The 26,215-nt window shown below is 35.3% G+C and overlaps 2 protein-coding genes across 5 annotated transcripts in view; one reads left to right on the top strand and one right to left on the bottom strand.

Moving 5' to 3' along the window:
- LOC138315584 (ribosomal biogenesis factor-like) overlaps nt 1-26,215 on the bottom strand; it is a 52,229-nt gene that overhangs the window by 18,637 nt on the left and 7,377 nt on the right. For 2 of the 4 annotated variants that reach the window (XM_069256710.1, XM_069256708.1), the window contains exon 2: nt 3,153-3,219. The exons of the other annotated variants lie outside the window; for them this stretch is intronic. The gene's annotated coding sequence lies outside the window, so the exon portion shown is untranslated. The remainder of the gene's footprint in view (nt 1-3,152; nt 3,220-26,215) is intronic. 4 annotated transcript variants of the gene reach the window in all.
- On the top strand, nt 12-26,189 carry LOC138315580 (uncharacterized). The gene is made up of 2 exons (XM_069256700.1): nt 12-415; nt 21,603-26,189. The coding sequence occupies exons 1-2, from the start codon at nt 373-375 to the stop codon at nt 23,600-23,602; spliced, it is 2,043 nt and encodes a 680-aa protein (XP_069112801.1). The 5' UTR covers nt 12-372; the 3' UTR covers nt 23,603-26,189.

The following is a 26,215-nucleotide window of genomic DNA, read 5'->3' as shown; positions in this document are numbered from 1 at the left end:
CTAACTACCTTCCCGTCACCGTTCACCATTTTAACGCTTTCAGTTCATACATTTATCACAATGTACCCGTCTAATAACATCTACGTATACTAGGATATCCGACCCGGGCACTAAAATTCTAAACAACCGCCATTTTGTATCGCCGTTCACCTGATCACATGACACGCCGGTAGAACGTGCGGTCTGTTGTAGAGCAGACGAAAGGTTTGCTATCATAAGAGAGCTCTGCTGTGATTAACCTAACACATAATGTAACACCTGAGCGTCTCTCTTCCACTGTACCTTGGATTTTACCTGATTTAATCTGATCCAATGTGAGAAATTAAACTATAAACGTATTGTTTTGGTACTAAGTGAACAAATTTATTCAAAATGTGGATTTACATGGTGACTTTCCTGGGATTATCTTGTGCAGGTGAGTAGCCGTACAGGTGACAAAATCAATTTCATCAATGGGCACAGGTGTGTCCTTAAATCTAACAAAATGATACTTCTCACACAATGAATGTCACAATTCATTCTTATAGTAGTTGTGCATTTTACTTCTTCAAATTTTGTATCAATGACACAGAAGTGATACAGTTTTCAGCCATACTCTATTTCTAGACTGCAGCAAGCTATTTGTAAAATATAAAAAAAGTATTTGCCGGACGTCTTAATATCAAATTAATTATATTGAATTGTTAAGTTAAGATATAGAATATATCTATATGCTGGTTTTCCGTGTAATCTTAGTTAAACGTATGCAATACTCGGCCATAAAACTATTACAATGGTTTTACAATGAGGGATGATTTCCATACAGGCAATAGATGTATGCATCGTATCCTTACATTGTACGTATAAATGACAGATTCCTTACAAGGCTAAATACAATGGAGACAATTTGTCATAAAATAAAGAGTTTTTATAAAGGTTGCATGTCCCAAAATTGCATAAATTGACGGTAGAGTCCGCGTGGGTCTATTTCCGAAGGTTGATATCATGGAGTTCCGTTATTTGTATTCATATGTGAACAGTTAACTTCAACAATAATAATTCAATATCTGTATGACACAACAACGGTCTTAATTTGGTATATTAAAATTGCTGAATCACAGTGTGAGCTTGATTAAATGGTAATACACATTTCCATGTAACAATAACATCGAGGTTGCAGAGGTGTTCATGCTTTATTCTTTTGGAAAACTGATCTTACTCTAGTGCCTTTCAGTTCTGTGAGGAAAAAGGCGTAAATAGTATCATTTTCAAGGTAACCCCGAACACATCTCTATCGGACATTAACATTAATTAACAGTTGTTTTGTAAATGAATACCCTTGAAGTTAACGTGATTATATTCCGCTTGTAAGAATATCTACTCTTACATCAGTAGCGAACAATTCCTTTATCTTTGGATTCAATTTAAGTCTACTTTACAAGGTAAACACAGACCACGAAAAAGGTGTGCTAGAATAAAGTCTGGATTATAGTTATAGTCTACATGATACCCGCCAAACAATAGAAGGTGTTTACAAATGGCAAATATTGTAACGATTGAACGAATATTTAACCTGGGTCAGAGTAAATATCACTAGAATAGTTTACTTATGGGGTAGTAGTCTACATTGTGAATTAAACAAATCACGGTAGTAGCACCCCGGCGCAGGAGGTCAAAAGTGAAAGAGTTATACTTTAAAATGTGTACTCAGGAAATACACATTGAGCTACGTGCAGCAAAGGTTAGAGCTTATATTTGCAAGCAAATACAAGTTTGTAATTACAAGCAAATACCTGTTTTCAGATTATTATATAACTGTAATGAGGAAAGATGAATATCGTCTTTTTATGGAACGAAATGAAGACAATTCAAAGAAAGTTCCTAAAGGAGCAGAGGAAACATGAAAGGAATGGTAAAATATAAAATACTCAAACATAATTGAATTGACAAGAGCCGGATTTAATCAATGTTCAAAGATTATTTCATTTGTCAATGGATAGTTATCAATCCATACTTGGTCTCAAACTCACTGCATTATTTTCCATCTCAATATTATCCATAGTTGTAAATATAGTATGGAATCAACTCACAAACGTGTATTGTTATAAACTATTGATAACTAAATATACTTTCACAATACAATGTGTACATGACATTTTGAAATGGTATGACGTCATCCTGTATTACGTCATTATGCCCAATCGGCAATAATAATACTGATCATTAGGGGTTGAATAATCTGTTGTTTAATTACACGATAGTTAATAAATGTTGTGCGACATCACATGTTCTGCACATATATGCCTTATCCTTTTAATGGACTCAATTGTCATATCAATTCTCCAATAGTAAACTCTTTCTTTTGTTCTCGTCTTTTCGATTACTAGTGATAAAAAATCTTCACGAGTTAATTTTACAACACGGAGTCAATTTCTCGACAGCTGCCTTGCTTTAACACAGTTATAAATACCAATACAAACCCACTTCAACAAAAAAAAATCTTGGCCTGAACGTCTTGGTATTCTGAAGTTGTCTACTTAATTGACCGAAGATCTTATGATAACAATGCCTCGGGTTTTGTATTACATTCAAGTGCAGTATTTTAAGACCTGGTAGAGATTGCTGAAAAGACAAGGAATGGGAACTGCCTTTGTGACCTCGTGTTGTGTACTTTAGGTATATGTGTTTTAACACTTTGAAGTCCCCACTCAAAGCAGGTATGCCCTTACAATGTTTTCATTAATAAATCAACTTACATTGAAGAGGTTTTTAAGCTTCAGAATAACAAAATTCCGACAGGCGTCCATGATGTGGAATGATATTAAGTCATGATGTGTTTTCTTTGTACGCTTATACCTTTAACCCTTACATGCCTGAATGGATGTGGCCTGTTCCTCTGTTCCTGGGAAGAACTAGCGCTATAACATAAAGTGACTGGTCCAAATCTGCACATTGTATTTTTACCTAGCATTGGAGCAGGTATACGTATGTTTGTCTATATTGGAAATAATATTACATGAATATTCAATTTGGTGAAAGAGTAACTAATATTACATGAATATTCAATTTGGTGAAAGAGTAACTTTTTGTGTTCTTGCATTTCAAACAAGACCTGTTTTAACAAATGATAATATATACAACACACAAGCCAGAGAGTCTGCATGTTTACTTACTTGTCAATTACATCTATCCGTTCGTTTTTGTTTCCCGTTGCTAAGTATGTGAACGTCTTTGTAAAGCCTGCAAGCAATAAAGAGCAGACATAGAAATATGGTTTGAATAAAAGAACACTAACTTAAGAGCTTACCAATTTTCAGTAAGACTCAATAAGACGAAGATATCACGACATTAGATGAATCCATCAATTACACTTTATGTTAAAGTTACATAACACTGGTTTTGAAACACGATTGAAAACACGTGGCATACATGCATTCTGACGCCAAATCAATCACCAATAGCGATGGAGTTTCACCCTTTTTACTTTAAAGATAAGACAGTTTTGTGGGAATTGTCAATATACATGCCCATGTTTATGTCAATCGACAGTCTCAAGACATAGCGAGATAAATCTGTATAGTAACGATAGTAATGACATCCAGCACTCATTAATACTGTATGGTTCATCGAAGTCGTTGTAGAACATTTCATTTGTGTTAGAAGAAATCAGTAGTGGGGAGGATATCAAGAACGATATTAGCTGAAGCCAGTATATGGTTCCTGGTACACGAAGTAGAGCTGCATCGCATTTCACTTCTGTAGCAGGAGGTTCACTTCCTTTCACCAGTCAACACAAGCAATAAAATATTGACAATCGTCTGTAAATAATTATAAATAACACTTTCATCTAGTAACAAAATTTCATGGATAAAACAAATTGTTTTATTTCAACCATAGATATTTTACTATTATCTAAATATAGCACTAAAATCTCATAACAGCGAATTATATTTCGGTGACCGCCCACTTACTGTCCAGCCTAGGGTGTTTTCGGTTTTGGCCTCCATAAAGCTGACGACTTACTCGTCATAAAGCTGGTCTGTCACGAAATATACACAAGCTTATCTTTCTGTTTTCTTCATCGCTTTAAGACAACTGCATCGGGTTTGTTTTATAGCAGTTGTATGTAAAATAGTGTTTTGTAAGCCCAAATTCAAAGGTAATCGTTACGTAAAAATTATACTTTTTGCAATCTATGACTCACTTCTTAAACTATATATATTAATTCAATTGGAGAATGAGTCATACCAGACAATGAATAAATAAAACTAATTAAAGAACAATTTTAAACAAACTTACGGAGATGGAGAATAATTTTTCACGTTAACCAGACAGGCAGAATTTATTATAAGGACATTAGTTGACAGATCGCTTAGAACATCATTCTAAATTGAGAAATATGACGGACACTAGCAGTAATTAATATGAAATCTGATGACATTGTTTCGCAAGGTTAATTAGATAATTACATTATCCTAGACTTATATTGTGGATGTCGGACCCCATAGATTAAAGGTCTGGATGACATAGGCGACTGAAAGTAAATGAAAATTTTGGTAAAATGCATCAATAGATTTTGAAGATTCAAGTTTTTACGAAATGAAACATAAAATTTTGAAACTAGGTTGTTATTTTCGCTCTACATAAGTGACATCGCTGCTATCCCTTTAACTTCAACATATATGTAATCATTTGGATAAAACCCACAAATGTATCGTATCTTTTGAGTGAGGATGTGTTACCATGACGATCGAATTAATATCTCCGACTGAAGTTCAACACAAAATGGGCAAATTCTGTAAAACAACCATTTAGAATTTCAGATTGTGAAGTGGAATGCTATAGATAATGTGAGGGGATCCAAGAACGTTCAGCATATATTTCGGTAGATGGGATAAGATAGAAATACTTTACATGATACGTATTACGTACGGAACTAGGTCGCTGGGTAGATTGATAGGTAGTATGTATATATACACACCTAAATAATTTACCCATCCACCAATTACGGGTACTTAGACTGTGTCGGCAACCCTCAAGTGGTAAAGTATCGGTAAGGCTGAATATTTTACACACAAAGACGCCATTGTGAACCGTCATCTCACACACATCATCACCAAGCTGTTACTCTCTTTCTACGATGTACAGAGTAGTTCTTTATATTTCTTTACTCTATAATATCATGTCACGGGCGGTTAAATTCGTAACATTTTCAAGGCGAAATAAAAACGATACATATGACATATCTGACAACTGATATTATCACGAATCCAATGCACTAAGTCCATCAGATAAGAAAGTTATATTACAATCACAAAAAGGGAATCCTTTTTTATAACATGTGTTAATTTTTTTTTCCTCGTTCAAACATCTTTCCATTTCCTGGTGGTCGTTGTGAAACTTACAGTCCTGAAATCAGATAGGCAAGATTCAACTCAAACGAATAGTGCAGATGCTACGCGTATAACTTCAAAGGAATATGCTTCAAAAGATAAACCGCTTTTTCAGATGCACTGGCTTTTTACATCAAAATGATACGTTGTTTTCAACGAGTATGTAATGTAAACATACAATACACGTACGTCATGTCTGTTTACATGGATATTTATAATTTCAATTACCCAACTACTCTGACAAACATTGAAACAATAGCACCACTTGAACGTAACCTCGAACATAAAACATTTCAATGAAATAAAATCATTCCAATATTTCAAGATATCTTGTATTTCAACAAATCTTAATATTTCAAAATATTTTTATATTTTTCAAATGTTGTCGAATGAAATATAAAAGAAATTGAAATGTTTGTATTCAATCTGTATATAACCATCTTAGTGTATTGTGCCAAGACCGCCCGGTGTGACCCTTATCATCCTCCATTTGTAAGCTATAAGATATCCTTTGATCCGTCGCCGATATCCCCTATCCTAATAACTCAATTTTATAGAATCTTCGACATTTCGAAAGTGTCTCGTGTGACACATTTAATGAGCCAGATAGACATTTATGACAATAAGGATATCATATTTCATTTCGTCTCCAGACCTAGACTCAATGGCACGAACGAATTCCGGATATATCTAGACCGTTGACCCTTCACAGAACACATACTAGACTCGCCAACTGTCTCCAGAATATCAAAATCATTAAGATTTGCCTAGATAAATTTTGTCTCTGCGAGATGTCTGATTCTAAGCCTCAAACTAGAAGCCATTATCTAGAATACTAATTCTACTAAGAAAATCTAAATCTTACTAAGAACTTTGGGACTGGATGCCATTCTAAACTTAAAATATAAGCCAGTACAATAAGTTTATAATGAATAAAAATATAGTTCCAGAAACTAGCTCGTCGTTAGTCTTTATGCAACGAAATGGTATATCACTCTCAGGCAATGAATGAATTATAACTTAAAATTTAAAAATTCAACTGTCTGACATCGAATTGAAATATGCGATCGAGACGAATGATATAAAAACAAATATACAAAGTTCATTCATGCATAAATCATTAACATACATCATAGCTTTTAGCAAAATAATTAACATTTAACGCGAAAAAGCCCAACTTTATTGCACTCAACGATCAAGGAGGCTTTCGCATCATTAATACGAGCTTGACATAAAAACCAATTTACTTTTAAATGATATCATTTTTCCTAACTAAAAATGTTTTCGTATCAAGACAATATATTCTATATTCTGTCACATTTACTGTAGCTTCCTCGTCGACACAAGAACATTTATTATTTAGTTTTTATAATGATTGATAGATAACACGTCACACACATTCTTACGGTAGTTAACTTCTTGCAAAACATTCTTACAACAACTTCTATTGTTATTTCTACATAACGAAATTCCTTCCTCGATAACTGACAAGTTATAAGCTCCGAATGATTGAGTATATCTTTCTCATACCTCATTTTCATCGCCAACAATGGAAGTCCGTATACAGTGAGCCTAATGACATAAGGACATTTTGATATAATCACTGGAATTTGGTCGTTAAGCGATAAAAAGAAATTTGATAGTTACGTCACTTCAAGGACTGATAGCACAACACAGAACAATGCATGTTATTTGAATTAAAGCCGTACTCTACTTAAGATATAGATCGCATGCATAAAATGATATTCTAACATTAATCATTCACTTGACATGTCTTTATAAAGGTACAAATTGTGTCGATAGTCGTTATACATTGCTGTAGTGTTAAATAAATACTGCTTTCGCGGACAGAACACGGAGCATTAGGGTTAAACCTGAGATCTCTATACAGGTCGTGTTCCAAGTCGAACGTACCTGCTTACCTATCTCATTTTTGTGCACTTGAGTGCAAATCTATTCTTTTCAAATGTTAACCTAAAATATTATTCTATAAGTTTATAAGTTTCATATCCCATTGGCATGTGCAAATAACAGATATTTCAATCAATCAAAAAAATACATTACAGTTTCATAGGTCATTTGAAAAGGAGATATTTGTAGACGTGAAATCTTTTTTGTGAATCCGAAACACAATATGACAAATGTAAAGCTATGAGAACTACTATAATCATGTTTATTCTAGTTAATAAACATACATTCCACTACCGCTAGCACATCACGTCCACATTGTTGTCAAACAATGCTTACAATTTTAAAACACTCCTGCAGGATATCCGTCATGTTTTACTAGACACCCTATTTGTTGGAGGGTAATGTGACATACAATTCTATCAAATTAGTTTCTATCTTTCAAGTACGTCCCTGTTTTGTCAATATTGAACCCATTCAACAGTGTAGGGAGCCGACTGGTGCCTTCTGTGTTGTATACCGTGAAATAATTCCCAACAAGGAGACCGCCTGGTTTAACTCTTATTTCATTTCAAATTGGAATATTTTAAAAAGTGCCTTTAGCTAATATCATCACAGTATGACACACATTTGATCTGATCTTCACCTCCCCTTCTTTACGGTACAGAGACTGTCGCTTCGCTTCACCTTTAAAACACACATAAACACAAGTATGTATGGTATACATGTTATCACAGCAGGGCTTGCTAATAAACTACGGATAGTTTAACAACACACAGATTACCAGGGAATAAATTTAACATTAAACGAGAAATATTTGTGATGACTCGCCTACCTCTCCCCGACTCAGACACAGGTATGAACGCGGAGCAGGAAAGTGCATCACACTTAACTAAGTAGTGAGGATCAAAAAGATTGGTGGAAAATAGGTCAAAGTGAACAGCATAGTATTTTCCATCAGCTTTAATATGCTTCAATGTACTTTATATATAAAACCTTCCCTAACAATGAAATGATGCTTATGTCAGATATTCAATGTAAACTAAACTTTACATCAAACGTCTCATTGATTAATTGCAAATGACTTACCGAAATGTTAGGTAATTTAGCTCGCTAGACATTCAAGCATACATTATATATACTCTTACCATGAAAAAGTATGAAAACCTTATAATCAATTAAGTCAATAACAGCCAAATGCAATATTCACAGCACTAGAAATGTCTGGTGATGATGACTATGCAAACTTGCTGCAAGATTTACTACTACAGGTGATTGCTATAGCCAGGTTTACCAGAAACACCATTTTAAATAATGCAAAGCGTTCTTTAATGTTTAGAGAATCAGGTTGTGGGAAATCATACTTTTAAAATACAGCAATACCTTTTTAGTCTACATCTAATGTTTAAGTATTGGTGGTTTTTTTTTGGTTTTGTTTTTGTTTTTTATATATCCAATAATATTAAATGATCATGCGCATGCCCTATGCTAGACTCATCGTCATTTTGTGTGTCGTTACGAACATCTCAGGTTTGTTTTCAAGTTCCTAACCTCCACCAAATCCACACAGGGGTTAAGGTTGTCCCCTGAGTCAAACTAATGTTGACACATTCCCCTCGATCTCTTCTTTTCCTAGGGCCATAATCAACTTGTCGTGTCAGCAGAAATAGGACAAAAATGCATTTATTCTTGTAAGGTGTCCTGTCTACCAACAAATTCTATTTCGCAATAATACAAATACTTCGTTGTAGGTGTGTTTTAGTATTTCAATAGCAAATAGTATCTTGAACTTTTTTATTTACGAATAACTGGTGCCTTAGTTACACATTATCTTAAATCTATTATTACTCCAACCATCAAAAGAAGTCACATAGACGATCCGCATGGTGACTGCCAATGTATAGCATATCTCAGCATGACTGTATTCTAATAACTTTCAAGTGCTTTGCTATATGGATGCCATGTTAAATCTATCTGACGTATTCATTTGATGTTAAACTGCTGGCAAAAGCCATAAATTGTTTTGGCGCAGACCGAAGTTGTACCATAAAGACGTAAAATAATGATATCAATGTCAAAACTTAATTATCAGATACGTACAACCATTAATATATTTCAGGTAAGTTGCTCCAAATGCTAGACCAACCATCTGTACATTAGAATATACACTTTAATATGCACATCTTATGTTTTAATGCCCACTACAGTTAACACATATGACTCACTTCAGGGGACACGTGTCTGGTTTAAAAAGGACACAAAAATAAAATCCAGGTCATACCTAATGGAACTTTTTTTCGAAACAGATGAAGAATGAAGATATGCATACCCCCTGCATTTTACAAAAAAATCGGTTAATATTTTAACCTATACCTTTAAAACTTGACGCATAAAAATTAGCATAGCCCCGAGCAAAAAGTATTAGATATGTAAATCAGCACTTAAGAGTGTCTGTGTCTTGTGAAGTATTTGTTATTCGCGTTCTTTATTTAGGAAGCCTTGTTAGTCTAGATATTGGAATTTATAATTAGTGTTCCAAAATATCTCAGAGGAACTTCATATAGTTTAATAAAACAAATCCTTCATATTCGATATTTATCTCTTATAGCTAGGGAAAACTTAATCATAAATATCAATATATGTATAAATTAAGTTAACAGCTCGAAATTAAATTACTAGAATTTTACCGAGTTTCCCCATATCACTATCATCATTCTATTCAGCAAATAAAATTCTGTACAATATACAACGTACATCAAAATATAATTATAAAAAAGCCTATAAATCATTTTATATGAATAGCCTCAACGAGAAATGAACATCTTTTGGGAAGAATTATTTGAACATAAAATTCGACAAAGATCACAAATTGGCAACATGAAGCCTACAGGAACTTCAAACCGCACTCACATCAAAGCGGCAAATAGATCATGTAATCTAGATAACGGAACTAATGCGAAATTGAAAAACAAAATGGCGGCCGATTGACTGTAGTTGATTTGACTATGGTATATCTCATTTGAATTCACTACATTCTTGCATGTTTAGATTGCTTCGAACATCTGCGAGGGTTAGTAAATATGTGACCCGGTAGAAAACCTAAAATGTAAAATTCCGTTTATTCAAATATTTGGAATATGTAGTAATAACAGGTATGGATAATGCATGATAAAAAAGTAAAATGAGTTCAGAATGTCATTAGATCTTTCATAAGTATAGCATGAAATGTATTGACATTTGGATCTAATAGTTTGTTCAGTGGTTAATACCGAAACCGTTTATCCGCCGCAATAACATCACGAATCCCTTTCATCATCTGGTATTCCAATTATGTATTCGGCTTATAAACCTCCTATATCTGAAGAAAAGTGTTCAGCATGAAAATGTGAAATACCAATTAGGGGGGAGTTGAAGCCCTCTGGTGATTAAATTACAGATAAACATTGTAATTTATGTAGCATCCGTTACAAAATATGTAGGTGTACTTCGTAAATGCGTGATCTTTATTAAATAAGACAAATTGACGTAAGAGGTACTAGAAAAAATGTGAAGGCTAAAGGTTATATAAATATCTTGTGTAAGTCTGGTAAGTCGAGTGCGTATTCTCTCACAGCGAAATGTGTGCAAAATATCATTCATCTTGGGTAAAACAGTTTCAAGACTGAATCATTCAGCTCATCAGTAAGACGAACTATGATTTAAATGTATATTTAGATTTTGTTAGATAAAGATTCTGTTAAGATATAATATGACGACAAAACCCTAAATTGGGTTTACCTAAAGCAATTTTCTAAGGGTTTACACAATCACTGTTACCAATAGTTACTACCAGAACAACGATACACTATTTGATAGAAGAACACATTGCGTCATTTTAGGGGGAGATAACCATAGATCGTTAGAAAAGAATATGACATCATATTTACACTACTTATAAAGATTTTCCATATGAATATAAAGATGTTTCTGGGAAAAAACATAAAGCAACGACAGAAATCGCAAAGGTCTAATGGTATTAGGTTTGCAGGGCTATGTATGTATGGAATGAAGGCGATGTAGTGCGCCGGATTTTGTCTCAGTTTTAGTGTGGGGGTTCACGAACTGATTAATTCATATGGCTCACTAAAGGTGGCGGAAAACCTGCTTCCCCTAAGCTGTAGGTTTTATAAATAATATAGACTAATTACGGACGATTTAAATGGAACGTGCCGGTATCCACGAAATGTTCACGTTTTTACATCCCAGACAGTTGTGCGTGGGAGATGGATGATGACACGCCCATATCATTACTGTACCCTCACTTCCTCTATGTCTTAGTTAATTGAGGTTTAATTATACGATTATCATCAATTTGCACGTGTACAGGTTCATGTAGAAGTATGGATCTTATGCGTAAGGGCTATCTAGAAAATTGATGTCATGGGATGCGTTTAATTCGGCAACCCGACCAGTACTCAGGATACATATTACCCTCATCAATCAATGATATTTGTCAAAATCTAGCAAGATAAAACATACAAAGTGGGTGCATAATGAGAGCTCTGTGTGATTTTAAAAGACAATGATTGATACTTACGATGACAATTTCCCTAATATGAAATTGCATTTTGTATCGTATACCAGATATATTATTCTTATACGACCCCGAAGATGTGGGTACTGTTCGTACCTTTTAAAACATCGATTTGCCCTATGACTATACATGTATAAACTTCGTGCTTTGACTATATAGTAACTTCGTCATTTGATATCATTATACCTTCAAGTACATTATGGTCCAGGTGTGCGCACAGTAAATTCATTCATGTCAAGCCAATTAACGGCATCAATTAACGCTTAATACATTAAATTACCCGTGATGTAATTACTAAACGGTTGATCGCATTATTTTCCGATTGAATGTGACTTTATAAAAAATAATATCAAACATTGTGAACTACTACTATTTTGAATCAAACTTAAATATCAAATAAGGTCTAACACATGTTTTCCAGGTGTTTGATTTCGTGATAACAAAAGCTAGACTATCGTCATGTAATATTTAGGTATATAATATACATTAATCTTCTCTAAAATTTAACATGGCGGTGTTAAGATTATGTTTTAAATCATCTTAGTCAAAACACTGTATATGTTTTACAATAGATAATGTATCCCAGAAAACACCATTGTATAATCGCCTGTCTTTAAAACTTCATATATCAACTAAGTAAATAGCTAATTTGCACGTGAACTGAAAAATCCTTATACGTTTGTGAACAGAAGCATAATACCAGAAAATCCCTATTCCGGTCCAAGTAAGCCCAAAACAAACATATGACGCACCGGTTTATTAGATGTCTAAGACATTTAAGCTTAAAGAACATCGTTATGAAAAAATATTTATCTTTTTCAATGGCTCGGAACTTAAAGCTAATTTACAACCCTGACACAGTATGATAAAAAGAACAAGATAAAGGTATCATTTTCTACTGCTATCAGTGCCGTACTAGAAAAATATTGATTTGGAAATGATAACACTGTTTTATATATTAAATGTCAGGGGTTTGATGACACAGAGACTTTGGGATTGTCAAAATTCCTTCGTTGATGTCGTCTGTAAAATTGAGACGTTAACAGTGTCGGAGAAATAATTAATACACAAAATATACCGCTACATGACAAAGCACAAATACTTTAATGGTTTCTAAAGCTCCATGTATCGATAACTTTCTGTGTAGGAGAGAAAACCGCAGAAATTTCTTCCTGACAAATCACAATACTATTAATCATTTAATGAAAACATTCGTTCAACATTCAGGAAAACAATTATCTTTCATGTGGTCTGTGTAGGCCCTGGGCAAAGTTTGATATCAAAGGTGCTAACCTAAGCATGATTTATCTATTTCTACCAGTACATCAGTTATAAACTAGGAGGAAAACAGTAGGTTGAATATTGTCACTGGTAGATGTGAGTATGGAATTGCTCATTCAGTTGTAGATTGAACCAGTAGGTTGAATATTGTCACTGGTAGATGTGAGTATGGAATTGCTCATTCAGTTGTAGATTGAACCTGTCTGTCTATTGTACTTTATTCTTTGTCCGTCCCTTACAATAAATATCGGTAATCCAGATTATGAAGTTAAATGAATTCATCTGTATCGAATGCTGCTTCTACCGTTCTAATTAATGTAGTCTGATGTTCTGCTCACTGTCAAACACCCTTTTAATAAATGACTGTCTTTTAATATATTGAGTACTTTCATACGGGTAACGAGACTATGTTTTCATTAAATGTAAAAATGACTCTTATCTAACATCTGGCTATAATTATTATTCCCACCCCACTTTTTAAAGCGTGCTGATTTATAGAATCCATTATTTTGCTCTTTCTTGTCAAACTATTCAATACTACACGGAGTTTACGGAGTAGATAATGAACATCGAATTTCCATTAGATTGCTTTCTTGTTTTCCACAATTTAAAATTGTAATTTAGAAGTCAACCATTTTATAAGGTTATACATATCATATTCATATTTTTTCTGTTAATCAAAAAAATATTGGATGTAACATAAAACATTAAAATCAATAGAAATTTGCTTGACTGTATTTTTTCAAAACATAAATTGTAAAAAAATAGGTCGAACTGGTAAAAGTAAATGAACGCGGATACAACTGGGTCCTGTTATGTACCTATCCGAAATAGTGTGTAAAATATCGTATCAATCTGTCTCAAATTGTGTAAAATATCGTATCAATCTGTCCCGAATTGCTTGGAGTTACACCTCTAGTCAGTGATGGCGAGACCCGCCCACTTCAACAAATTAGTAAAGTGTTGTTACGAAAAACCAAAACCGGATCACAAGGTTTCTTGGTGCTCTCTCACACTGTGGGTGTCCTAACATCCGATATATTACATTTTAGAAAGACAAATTAACCTTGGCTCTGCAAGGGGGAAACGACTTGGCAATTCCCACCTATTCTGTTCAAACTCTACACAAAAGCACTTCATTATCTGCCGTTTTGGAATCCACCCTCAAATGACTTAGCTATTTCACTTAGGTTCCCGTTCAGATTTGCCTACCGTGAAGAAGTCAGTAGAGGTTATGGTGTTCCGTATAATTACCAGGTTTTGTGATGTTCACTTATAAATAACGGTGTGTCATTCGTCAATCCCCCGTCTCGCAAGGGTGACGTCATATGTTGTCAATTCTAGTGTCTACTTAGTGTTTGGCTATATATTTTTTCATTCAGATTTTATTGGCATTTGTGATTTAGCATTAATCAAGTTACAACTGTGTAGTTTATCAACACATATCTTTCTAGGTCGACTACTATTGTCATCCAAGTTTTATTGACTCGCGCAAAGATTAATTTGATATAACTGGGTATGGTGTCTGCACACCTATACATTACACAGTTAATTCTATAACGACCACAAACCAATAAAATTATGATAATAAGATGATAACAAATTACAGTTGTATACCTTTGTTTTATACACTTCAAAATTATTCCTACTCGCTTTTACAATTTGGCGTATCAGCTGTTTTCTCTTTTTATTTTTGCAAACCTAAAGTTGTTGACAAAATACCAAGAATTGTAGATATGCATTAAAAAGGAGAAAGAAATACGTGGATCAACAAGATTACTTCGAAGAACATGTCATTGTTATGACGTCCGTAATTTCCTTTGCCTTTTATAGGACATCTTGTATATGCCTCACTTAAATTTATATTACGATATGCAACCAATTAAACAATCTGAGTGAAAATAGATTATGAAATAAACCATTCAAGCACTATTGGCAGAACATTTCTTATCTAAAGCAGTCGTTACCCTAATGTATTATGGTGCACTTGAAATTCTAAAACGATTACTTGAACGATATATGCATTTCGATGTTACTATATCTTAAATCCCGGCGATCAATTTAGTCGATGCGATAAAGGAAATAGAATAGACAAGCACTTCAGACAATGAGCTGATTTAGTATCGGATACCAACCCAAAGTCATCCGGTGTAAACCAATACAAAAATACGGCAGTTATCTAATGACGATTTGTTTCACGAGTGGCCACAGTGATTAGTGATGTATTGAGAAATCTTTATTTACATTACATACAAATCAGTACGAGATACAGTATACTAATGCTATACCAATAGCGATGTGTGATTTAACTTTGGGGCAGAAATGTTAGTTTTGTATTGTATAAGCGGCGGTCCAAAAACAACAAATTTTCCACCCTAATTCATTACTTTAATCTTAATATTTTTATCTTTCCTCCCATCCTAGGTGTATTATGTAAATGATGACATTGTGTATATGATCGCTGTATAGTCCTCACTACACCTGTGCCCCAGTGCACGTTTACGCTACATGTGACGTGACTTTTGTTTAAGAAACATGTGAATAATGAAGGGCCTATCATTTTGACATCTATAAGGACCATTATGGAGAAACAAAACCTTAGTTGCTATATTCGATCTCAGAACTTTGTGTAACACTCCGACACCCTTTAGACACACGGCTAAGTACATGTCCTCTACCGGTTCAAAAGGCGCCGATCCAAACAGATTGTGTGTTCCTGCTGATTGTTAAGTCTAAAACAGTGTCTCTGATTTAAACATATGAACTAGGTGAGGACTCCTCCCGCTGGCGGAGACAAACGAAGGTCGGCTAACCTTAGTTCAGATACGAAAATGAGCCCAATTTTCAGAACATTTAATACTCGTCCAAAACAAGCCTCATTGAACACATTCATACCGTTTTGCATACATCACCACGGTGTATGAACAAGAATGCAGCGACACTGCAGTGTCTTAAGGATGTATTCTTCTGAGGTTTCAAATTGTGTCTTTTTTCGCTTCAAGTAGAGCCACAGTTTTACCATTTTTTCCTGAAATTGTTTTTACTTAAATCATTACTGCGCCATCATTAAAGGGTTAAATTTGGCAAAAATGGCTGCAAATGATGCATTTTGTAGCTCAAAATTAAGGGGTAGGGGTAGCATATGTTGTTATTCTGAAGTTTAATACAAGAAAATTTTGACTTCTCAGAGGTGTACATCCTTAATGTCTAATGCAGTTGAAATTACACCTAAATGCACGATTTTGTGAAAGCATTTTCGTTTTAAGAATACCTCCTTTACATAAGCAAGACATCTTTATCCGTCTAAATTGTTCAGATAAAAATCTACGTCAAATGCAGAAATATGCCCCCAAGTTAACATTAGCATAGAACTCAAAGAGTGAATATTTACTTTGAGACCATGTCCGGCTTTGCATGCATGTGTAGTCAATGTGAATATATGGTGTTATTATCATCCATTATTTGACTTCACTGGGCTGTAACAATAACGCTCCACTAAAAACACGATAATTGTCCATAAAATTAACAAAAGTGGTGAATGGCGCGAGAAATGTTGGTCTATCATAATGCTGCATTTAAGGACAAATCGCTTTCCCTCAAATTATAATGTCGGCTCCTATATCCATCCACCCCATGCACCATCAACCATATCTGCCCTGGAGACATACTCGGTCTTAATTGGATGCCAGAAGGAGGTCGTGTCTAGTTTTCAGTGTGTTCTCTGCTTTGAAGCGTATTCAGGATGAATGCCAAACGTACAGATGAACCTAACACTATAGCTTCAAATCAGATGTTGGTAATACGAATTATTAAGATGATTTACTAGTATATCATAAACTCAAAATATTACCAATGAATTTCAACTACTAATAAGACAAATGTTTTGAAATACTTGACAAGCATTTACGCGTTTACACACCCAAAATATCCCTAAACCTAGACTGAGCATCAAAGCTGTGAGCTTTAAAACTGGGTTAAGCTTTCTTTTATGTTTGAAAGAAGATTATCCAATTATCAATCCATCCTTGGATTATCCAAACAGTACGGCTGTCTTCTGACCTAAAACTCTTTGTACAAACTTAAACAACCAAATATGGGCAAAGCGATGACCATGAAGTATGTCCATTATCATATTGGTCAGACTCATGCCCTGCTGTTTGCAAACATAAACCGAACAACATTACCCCAAATATATAACCTTGGGATTTAAAATGATTGTATCGTAGTGAAATAAAAAGATAAAGAACTTGTATTTAATTACATCCAATATCATATTCTTTATCTAGATAAGAAATGTGGTGTATTAAAGCGTCGTAGTTTGACTAAAGGACATTTGACGTGGCATGAATTGTTCAATCTTTTCATAGAGCCACGTTGTTTTGAATTTATATTAGGAAGAGTTATTTAGCAATAAAATGAAGATAAACTATCCACTGAAACGCGATATCGTATTTCACGATCGTCCACACACGTTGGTAAAGAGTTAAGGTGTTATAAAACGTCTAAAGCTTGGCAACAATGTACATATAACAGCTGGAATTCCCATTTCTCATCCCAAGGATGGCTTATCCGTTAGTTTAAAACTCCATAAAGACGAACATTATATTTAATAGAGCAGTTATAGAATTGTTCATGACTGATTTGCGAAATTCGGTACCGTCCTTTGTCCGGCTCACTCAATTTTGTACTTAGGAAAAGTTATTGCATACAAGTCCTTTTCAATTTTCACTAGGCAGCGTATTTTTTTTTTTTTTTTTTCACCGGGGTGAAAACATATTGATTATATATAAATGAAATCTGCTCAAACATCAAAGAGAAGTAAGATCAAATACAAACAAAAAATAATATCACTAAGAAGCTTACAAGAAATATAATCAATATCGACATGACGTTTTTTCTTCTGTTTATTGAAAATATTCTTGAGATTTCAAACTCAATCAACAAGTCTACTTTGTGCCTCTACTCAGCCAATGTTTGCTAGGAGGTACTACATCGATTTAATATAAAAGTGTATTCTTTTGCAGTTTCTCGTCTCCTTTGATATGCTTTGCAAAAGGAGATGTTTATATATAACGATATGGAGATATAGAGTATAAAATTGTATCGGTATCGATATGAATAATCACATTGTTACATATTGCTACATCTTTTATAAAGGTATATGCAGACTTCACCTATACGAACGCGGCATGTAATCAAATCAGTCACCGATTTGTATGGATTAGCTAGGTTTAGTGAATTGAATGATTTTATTTTTCCATATCGGTTCTCGTTTACCTGGATTGCAAATTATCAACGAGAGCGTAAGGGGCGGTTTTCATTCATAAAATGCACTACGTTGGGATACAATATACCGCACACGTAATCTCAAATAAATTGAACAACGTATTTGAATGAATTACTTTTCGTTTGCAATAATGTCTATGCTAGAGAGCGACGGAGGTATATGAGGGGAAATGTCAATTCATATTTTACTGATTATCAGTGTCTTCAAAGTATATTATCGCGTTTTTACATATCAACTACTTTTAAGTTAAAACATAATTATATTTGGTAATACATGTGTGTTTTATGTTATATCATATCGATATTGACGGCCATCGTATTAAAAATGTAAGTCATATTTATTTTCTTATACTGTATATCATAAGGGTTCTGCAATGTCTACATCATAAATGTTGTTTAAGACAAAATAAAGGTCGTAAGACAGTGAATTACCCCTTAAAGAGCCCCACAGTTTGTATTGTGCCACCAACCATCACAGGATCAAACAGACTGAGCTCACACAGCGAGCAGAAAAGCTTATTCAGGCTTTGAATACTTATATGACACTTGAAATATAAATATAGGGAAGATCAAAGGACAAATCGCCATTAATCTCCCATACAAATCACTTTTTATTAAACCTTGTCAACATCGCAATATCTCATCTGTATGCAGGCTTGCAGACTCGCTGCCCTATCTCTCTCCTCTCAGTGAGTAGGTATAGTATTGGGGAACAATTATATTATCAATTGCCAGGTAAATATGACACTTAAAATGTTATCCATCTTTGTATATGTGCATAATTATCTGCACTTGTAAATCCGGTTATGCAGCCAGTATACAAAACAGGTATCGCCAGAGTAGACGTTTATGTGAATGGACTAATTACATCGTGCTGACATTGCAACATATTGCAAATCTCATTTCATTCAGTGACATTGGTCAAAGGATAATACATAAATCTTTAGCTTCGACACAAAACTCTTTAAAATTCAGTAAAAGCACTTTTCTGAAGTTCAATTTAATATGTAACCTACTGAATGAGAAATGTTATATGAAGATATATCTGTTACATAAGGCTGTTATTGCCCTTCCGTGTTCTTATTTGCATTATTTTCCGGGAACCTATAATTTGTAAAGAATTTCACAAACACCTGTTTGCATAAATAGAGTATGGTTCTTCACGGGATGGAAAGGTCAGGATTGAAATACAATCACTATATAATAACAATTTTCACTGTCATGTGAATCCTATTTGCAGTAGAATCTATATACATCATCTAATAACAGTTGTTTCTAATTTGAGAAATGTCTGGGTATTACATCTGGATTCTGGATTTTCATTGATATATCCTCTTGTCAAACTAGACAAAGACAAATAAATTGCACAATCAGTCAGAAGTTTTACTCCTTGTCGCTGGACATGAAAAATATATTGAAAAAGTACTATCAACAGACCTATTGAATGACGTACTTTGCTAAAAACTAAATATTGATACATTCATTCAAACATGATTTGGTTTGCTTTGCCTCGCATTCTTTAAAATTTGAATTATGTCAACGTTAACACTTTAATTAAAATTCGCAGACAGTTGATATTTTCTAAAACTGATTTTAAAGCTCGTAAAATCGGGTTTCAATTACGTGTGTATCTTTTCTCGCCTGACATGTGTACGTTATATATTCTTACTACCCGACATTTGCTGACAGAACCTATTTACGTTAGGGTGTAGAGGTGATGAGTTGTTATCTCATCAGAGGCCTGTAGTCGGATATACTATATGTGGGAATACCCTACATAGTCACCCGACTGTGTCACAAGGAAAACATGTAATCAATGATCACATTCCGTACATGTCTCCAGCCGGCTGTGTAACTGCTACGGAAGACATCCTTCAAGCTGGACACAATCATACCGACCTTGAGGCTGCCTCTTTCATGGCCTTTCGCTCGTATCTTAAAGCTTCAGATTTTTTAATTAAGCTTAATCTAGACTCCAAAGGATGGATAACTATGGGCCAGGATTTGTTTGGAATATGGATGTTAAATAATGGGATGCAAGAGTTGTAATTCATTTAGACAAAGATGCATGATCCGCATATGATATCTGAACTTTTATTAAAGATATTTCTCCCAATCAACATTATTTTATGCCTTTAATAACGCTTATTTCATCTTTCTGGATAAGATGGCGTCTTTGTGTTCCAGGCTAAGCCATTATTAAAGTTTACATTGAAAATGGTGATATTTCAATACTTGATATGGGCTGGTTCCATGTTCTTTGTTGGTTATGTTATAGAGTGTGTTGGTAATATAGTAAAACAACGGTCCCATCACTTTGCTAAATACTATCTTAAAATGGACTTTTGACCTAATGTCTGGTAAACACAGTGTAAACAGATAGCATCCTCTAATTTCTTATAACATCACAAACAACTGGTCTTTCTTTACTGGAGCCGTTTCTTACATAGAACACCAACATCCATCACCCGTTCTACATGTGATGTGAATAGCTGAATGTCACATAGATCTATGTATTTTCAAGTCTGTTATTATAAGTCAGTAATATCTTATAAATACGGTAATTTCTATTAGGAATGGCTGGTAACCTAAGTCATTTGTAAATAGCGTCTGTCAGTCAGTAAGCCATCAGGCCATATCCCGTACAAAGACTCCACAAATACCAATGGACGCTCACAAAGGTCCCCATCATCTCCACAATACGTGACAAATTGTTGTCGGGGGATAGGAGTGAGTGTTTTGCGATAGTTACAGAGATAAATACCCTAATTTAGGATCTGTGTATCCATCTACACGGCGTGGCATCTCTGTGATGGAGCAGTGATAGGGCAGCCAAGGTGTACATCTTAACCTAGGGTTTTATATATTAAATTGTTTAATAGAAATCGTTTGCCTGAAATTAACTATCATTCAATTATACTAAAACCCTTTAATATAATATCAATTGGCTTATTGGTGGCCGAAGCAGCTGGTTTCTGAAATGGTTCTGATACATCAGGCTTAACCGTAACGCATCCCTTTTCAACTTGCATCTTATAGAGAAGACTAGTTATAAAGTAGATTAAGGGTAGTAAATTTTAGATTAAGAATTATATAAACATCATATCCCTTGATCGGGATTATATTGAAGACGACTACGTATGCTAATCAAATAGTTAATGAGATTTGTTTTATCTTTCCAGCATCCTTGTCAAACGAACAAAGGTTCACCTTCGAGAGGTCGTTTCAAGAGTTTTACCATGGTAACGGTTACTCGGGAGCCCAAGTAGGTGTTTACGTAGACGGACGACTGGCCTTCCTCCGGGGGTATGGACACGACCACACCAGGACTGACATCCTTCCTGAATCTGTCATGTCAATAGCAGGGGCTTCAAAAGCCTTCACTGCACTGGCAGCTCTAAAACTGGTAGAGGAAGGTCAACTGGACTTGGGAGCTAAGGTGTTCGGAAAACACGGCATCCTTGGTACGTATGAGCCATGGAGGGCCGATCACGTCGATCCGCGGATATATGACATCACTGTCGATCACTTATTACGTCATAATGCGGGTTGGGACTCACAACGATCAAACATATATGACCCCGTGTTAAACATTGCTTTACTAGAGCGAGGATATAAGGTGAAAAATATCGCTGATGAAATGGACCTGCCACAACCCATTGAACCTGATGACGTCATCAGTTATATGATGTCACGTCGCCTTGACTACACGCCTGGCACTGACAGCGTTGTGTCAAACCTGGGGTACATTATCCTGGGTAGAGTGATCACACAGGCTTCCGGTTTAGAGTACTCCCTGTATGTTAAGGACCGCATCCTCGAACCGTGTGGACTAATGCACACGCGGATCGGACGTCCACGTGTTTATAAACGAGAACACGGAGACATGGAGCCAGTTTTCCAGGGATTTGGCGACGTGCTACCGATATTTGTGGATTCTGCACTCGGATGGGAGTCTAACTCAGCAGATTTGCTCCGTTTGTTTATGTGTATGGATGGCTCGGGTGATTTCCAGCTCCTAAACAGGACCTCTATAGAATCGCTGATCGCCAAGCCTGAGGGCGCACCTGTCCAGCACAAAGATTCGTGGATTGGCGCAGGATTCCACGTGAACAACCATGGCGCTATCTGGATCAATGGCGAATACTATACGGATGACCTCGTCTTTTATCATAAAGGCCCGTTACTACGCCCGACTCATGGTACTCATGACGTAGACACTGGCGGAAAGGCACGTGCATGGGCGATCATCATGCATGGCCAAACATTCATACCTATTCGCCATATCATCAAAGGTATGATGGATGCTAGTGGAACCAACTGGTCAACAGACGATTACTTTACAAACGATATTGTTGATGTTTCCGCCAAGTACCAGGGCGTACACCGTACAGTCAGGTTCAAGGTCAATGAGCACCATCTGACGTCATTTATTAACGCCGCAAAACAACTCCGCTATGATATCATTTGGCTGAACGGCTTATCGTACCAGAACCAGACATGGTTCACGGTCATAGCCGAGAAAAAGAATCATTCTGTCTACAATGAGTTTATGATCGAGCATGGGCTGACGGAGAAACAACTGTATCACCGTAAAGTCGTACAGGAAAAACGAGGCTACAATCTCACATTCTTTCAAAACTATCGAAGTCGTTCCCATCGTGATAAAAAGGTGTTCGTGGCTAACTTCCGAAATCATGCCTACAACAACCACACGAAGATCAAGTATGGCCTAGAACACTTTACCCAGCCGTATGACAAACTACTTCACCTATTTGTGGAGAATGGGTACTACCCGACTTCACAGTCACTCATGTACGAAGGCTTCGACGGTCTTGTCTCATTCGTTCTGGAGAAAGACGTTAACGCCAAGGAGCAAAAGGACTTCAAATCCTATGATGACATCTCGTTATACCGCCTGACAAAAATAGTCCAAAGCAACGCCAGATACAGGAGGAAGTTGGCCTATCTGGATGCGTCCGATTACTTCGGAAAACCGATGTTCTCCGCCGTTTTCATCAGAGATACAAATAGAAACATGGTGTTTAACGCTGAGCTGACTGAGAACAGCATGAGGACAATCATTCGGAGGAATGAAGAGAGTGGCTTCTTGCCTAAGATTATTGCCGGATATACGGACAAAGATAAAACCCTTAAGTACGCAATGTGTCTCGAGAAATGAAAAGGAAAGAGTGATCCTTTGGTAACTATGCATTATTCCACGCGTAAAGAAACTTGACTTTGCATGCAGACAGTTGTTGAAATATGACTGTCGCCGTGATCGAATCGCGGTCACTAAGAGTTACAGCTCTAGTGTCGATTACAGTTTAAATGATTTTAGACGTTTTTGCTATCGGCGGATTTGTGCTATTAGACATTTGTACATTTCGGCGGACAACAGACACTGGAGTGGTCATTCAAATACATTGTGCTAAAAATACGTGAACAAGTGATTTATAGTGCTAATACGCATGCATATCGTGCTAGACACTACTACGCACAGTGCTCACAAACACTTGGATTCCGTGTTAGGAACAACATAGTGCTAATCGTCAAGTGATGGATGTCACGTGATGCGGTAACGCTTCTAGTTTACATGGTGCTTATGTTCAAACTCTAACAACGGTCAACATCATCTAGAGTGAAAATGTTAGCAAGAACTAGCCAAAGGAAGGTGACTGAACAAAAGTGTCGTTGGACCATATCATACATCAAAGAACTGTACATACTCCAGACTAAATCGGCGCTTGAATATCACGAGATCCACAGACATGAAATGATGTTACAGCATCGACATGACAAGGGTTAGTAAAATAAGGAATCCACTCGCCAAAAGAATCAGATGCAGATACCTACCGTGTATAAATAGTGAGCTGTCAGCTAGGAACTATATTGACTTCATGTGTACTAAGTAACCAAATCATAGCAGTTCAAAGTTAGTTAGTGATATGTATACTCGACATTTCAATCTTCTAAACCAATCGGCGATATCTTTTCGAAATTGCAAATAAATCAGAGTCCAAAAATGAAAACGTTAGACGGTTTTTCAGTGTACAAGCTACGTTTAAAGTCAATAAATGTTAATTCACCTACATTATCGCGCAATTAAGTTTTTGTTTGAACGCATATCTGCTGATGCTTATGTAATATGCATCTGTTAATCTTTACATGATAAGAATCTCACATTCTCAACCAGAAGTCCACAAATAGGTTTATCGACTACTGTATCCATGACATCAAGTAAAGTAAATCCATGAATAACACATTCAATATTAGTGTCCATGCTTGCGGTTCAATGGACAGTATCAAACATTTTCATAATACTGACATTGCTTATCATTCTGTTTGAACAATTTTCTGGACATTACAGATTCCGCTTCGTGCACTATTACATACATGTAATTGATTTGTGTTAATTTAGTCTCACTTAGTTATGTTTAATTTGCATAATAAGATGTGCCAGTACATGTATGATTCTGTGTTAAAGTCGGCATATCACTACCATGGCAACAAGTTTTGTATAATAGTGTATTTGTAATTTGCGTTAGTTTGCATTTATTATATGTCCTAATTATTAGGTGTGTATATAAATTATATATTTATCTTTTACTTTATACATGTGTTTCCATGACTAGACCACCATTGTGATAGAACTCTACTGTACAGCCGTTAATGATAGACTTAGATTTTACGGATATACAAGCGGTAGAAGTTTGATCTGAAATCGTGGACTAAATGTCATGCTGAAAGCGGGGACGAAAACTTACAGTTTGTGTACTTGAATTATTTGTATGTAGATGTAAATACTTAGAAGGCCTTATATGTTTATACATAAGAGTGTTTAGTTACAGGTTTTATACCAGCTAACACTTGTTTATATTTTTTATTTTGTTATAAGACCTTTATCTCAACAATAGTAAACCCTAAATATAATGCCAAAATTCCACAGATAATTCGGCTGTATATCGAATTCTGGTCTATCAGAGTTACTTCCCTTCGTTTCACTCCGTATGACGGGGTGAAACAAAGCGAAGAAACATTGAGAGTTCAGAATAGTATATCACTGGAGAGGTATGTGAAACTTTCTGAGAAAGCACAGAAACATGTCGGGGGATAGTGGGGTGGCACGTGACTGATTTGGTGGCATTATATGGAGGGTTTGCTGTAGTATTACTGTAGGCTCTAGTGGTACTACTGTTATTATTTATAGGTTTTGGTATAGTTCTGACTTACATTACGTAGTTCCATATATGCCTTCCTATTTTGTCAGTATAGTGATAACCAATGCATAGATCCAATATTTAACATGCACTTTCTATCAAAACCATACCAGTCAAATCATAGATGTATTCATGTCTGAGGACACAAAGATTTAATTCATGTACCAAGGATCCGGAAAACGGGAAACGCTTTTAGCCAATCAAAAGTGATGACACTTTTTATAACTTCATTTTTGTTTTGACATATTAATTAACTTTAATATGGACTATAACATAACCATATTGGGTCTAATTATAAACCAATGGATATTAGGTACTCCAACAACCATGGAAAATTTTGTGGTCGGTAAACGATTTCCAATGTATTTACAATGTATGGAAATTAATCTAATGGTGAATTTGAATATCTGAGATCCACAACCATAATTTACAACTCAAGATTCTGGAGTTATGGCGAGTTTGGCTTCCTCTCACTTTAGTTAGTATAAATGCTATAGATTCCATTGTATATGTTGACTTTATATCTGTTAATAAAAAATGTGCCATTTATGAAGGGTTTTTATTATTTTGTTGAA

Source organism: Argopecten irradians, chromosome 2, assembly GCF_041381155.1.
Source record: "Argopecten irradians isolate NY chromosome 2, Ai_NY, whole genome shotgun sequence".
NCBI classification, from domain to species: Eukaryota; Metazoa; Mollusca; class Bivalvia; order Pectinida; family Pectinidae; genus Argopecten; species Argopecten irradians.
The sequence above is the reverse complement of the archived record's forward strand: the minus strand, read 5'-3'. Positions and strand labels throughout refer to the sequence as shown.

Coding starts and splice junctions, on each gene's coding strand:
- LOC138315580 (XM_069256700.1), top strand. CDS start 373: ATGTGGATTTACATGGTGACTTTCCTGGGATTATCTTGTGCAG. Junction 416..21,602: donor CCTGGGATTATCTTGTGCAG/GTGAGTAGCCGT, acceptor TTATCTTTCCAG/CATCCTTGTCAAACGAACAA.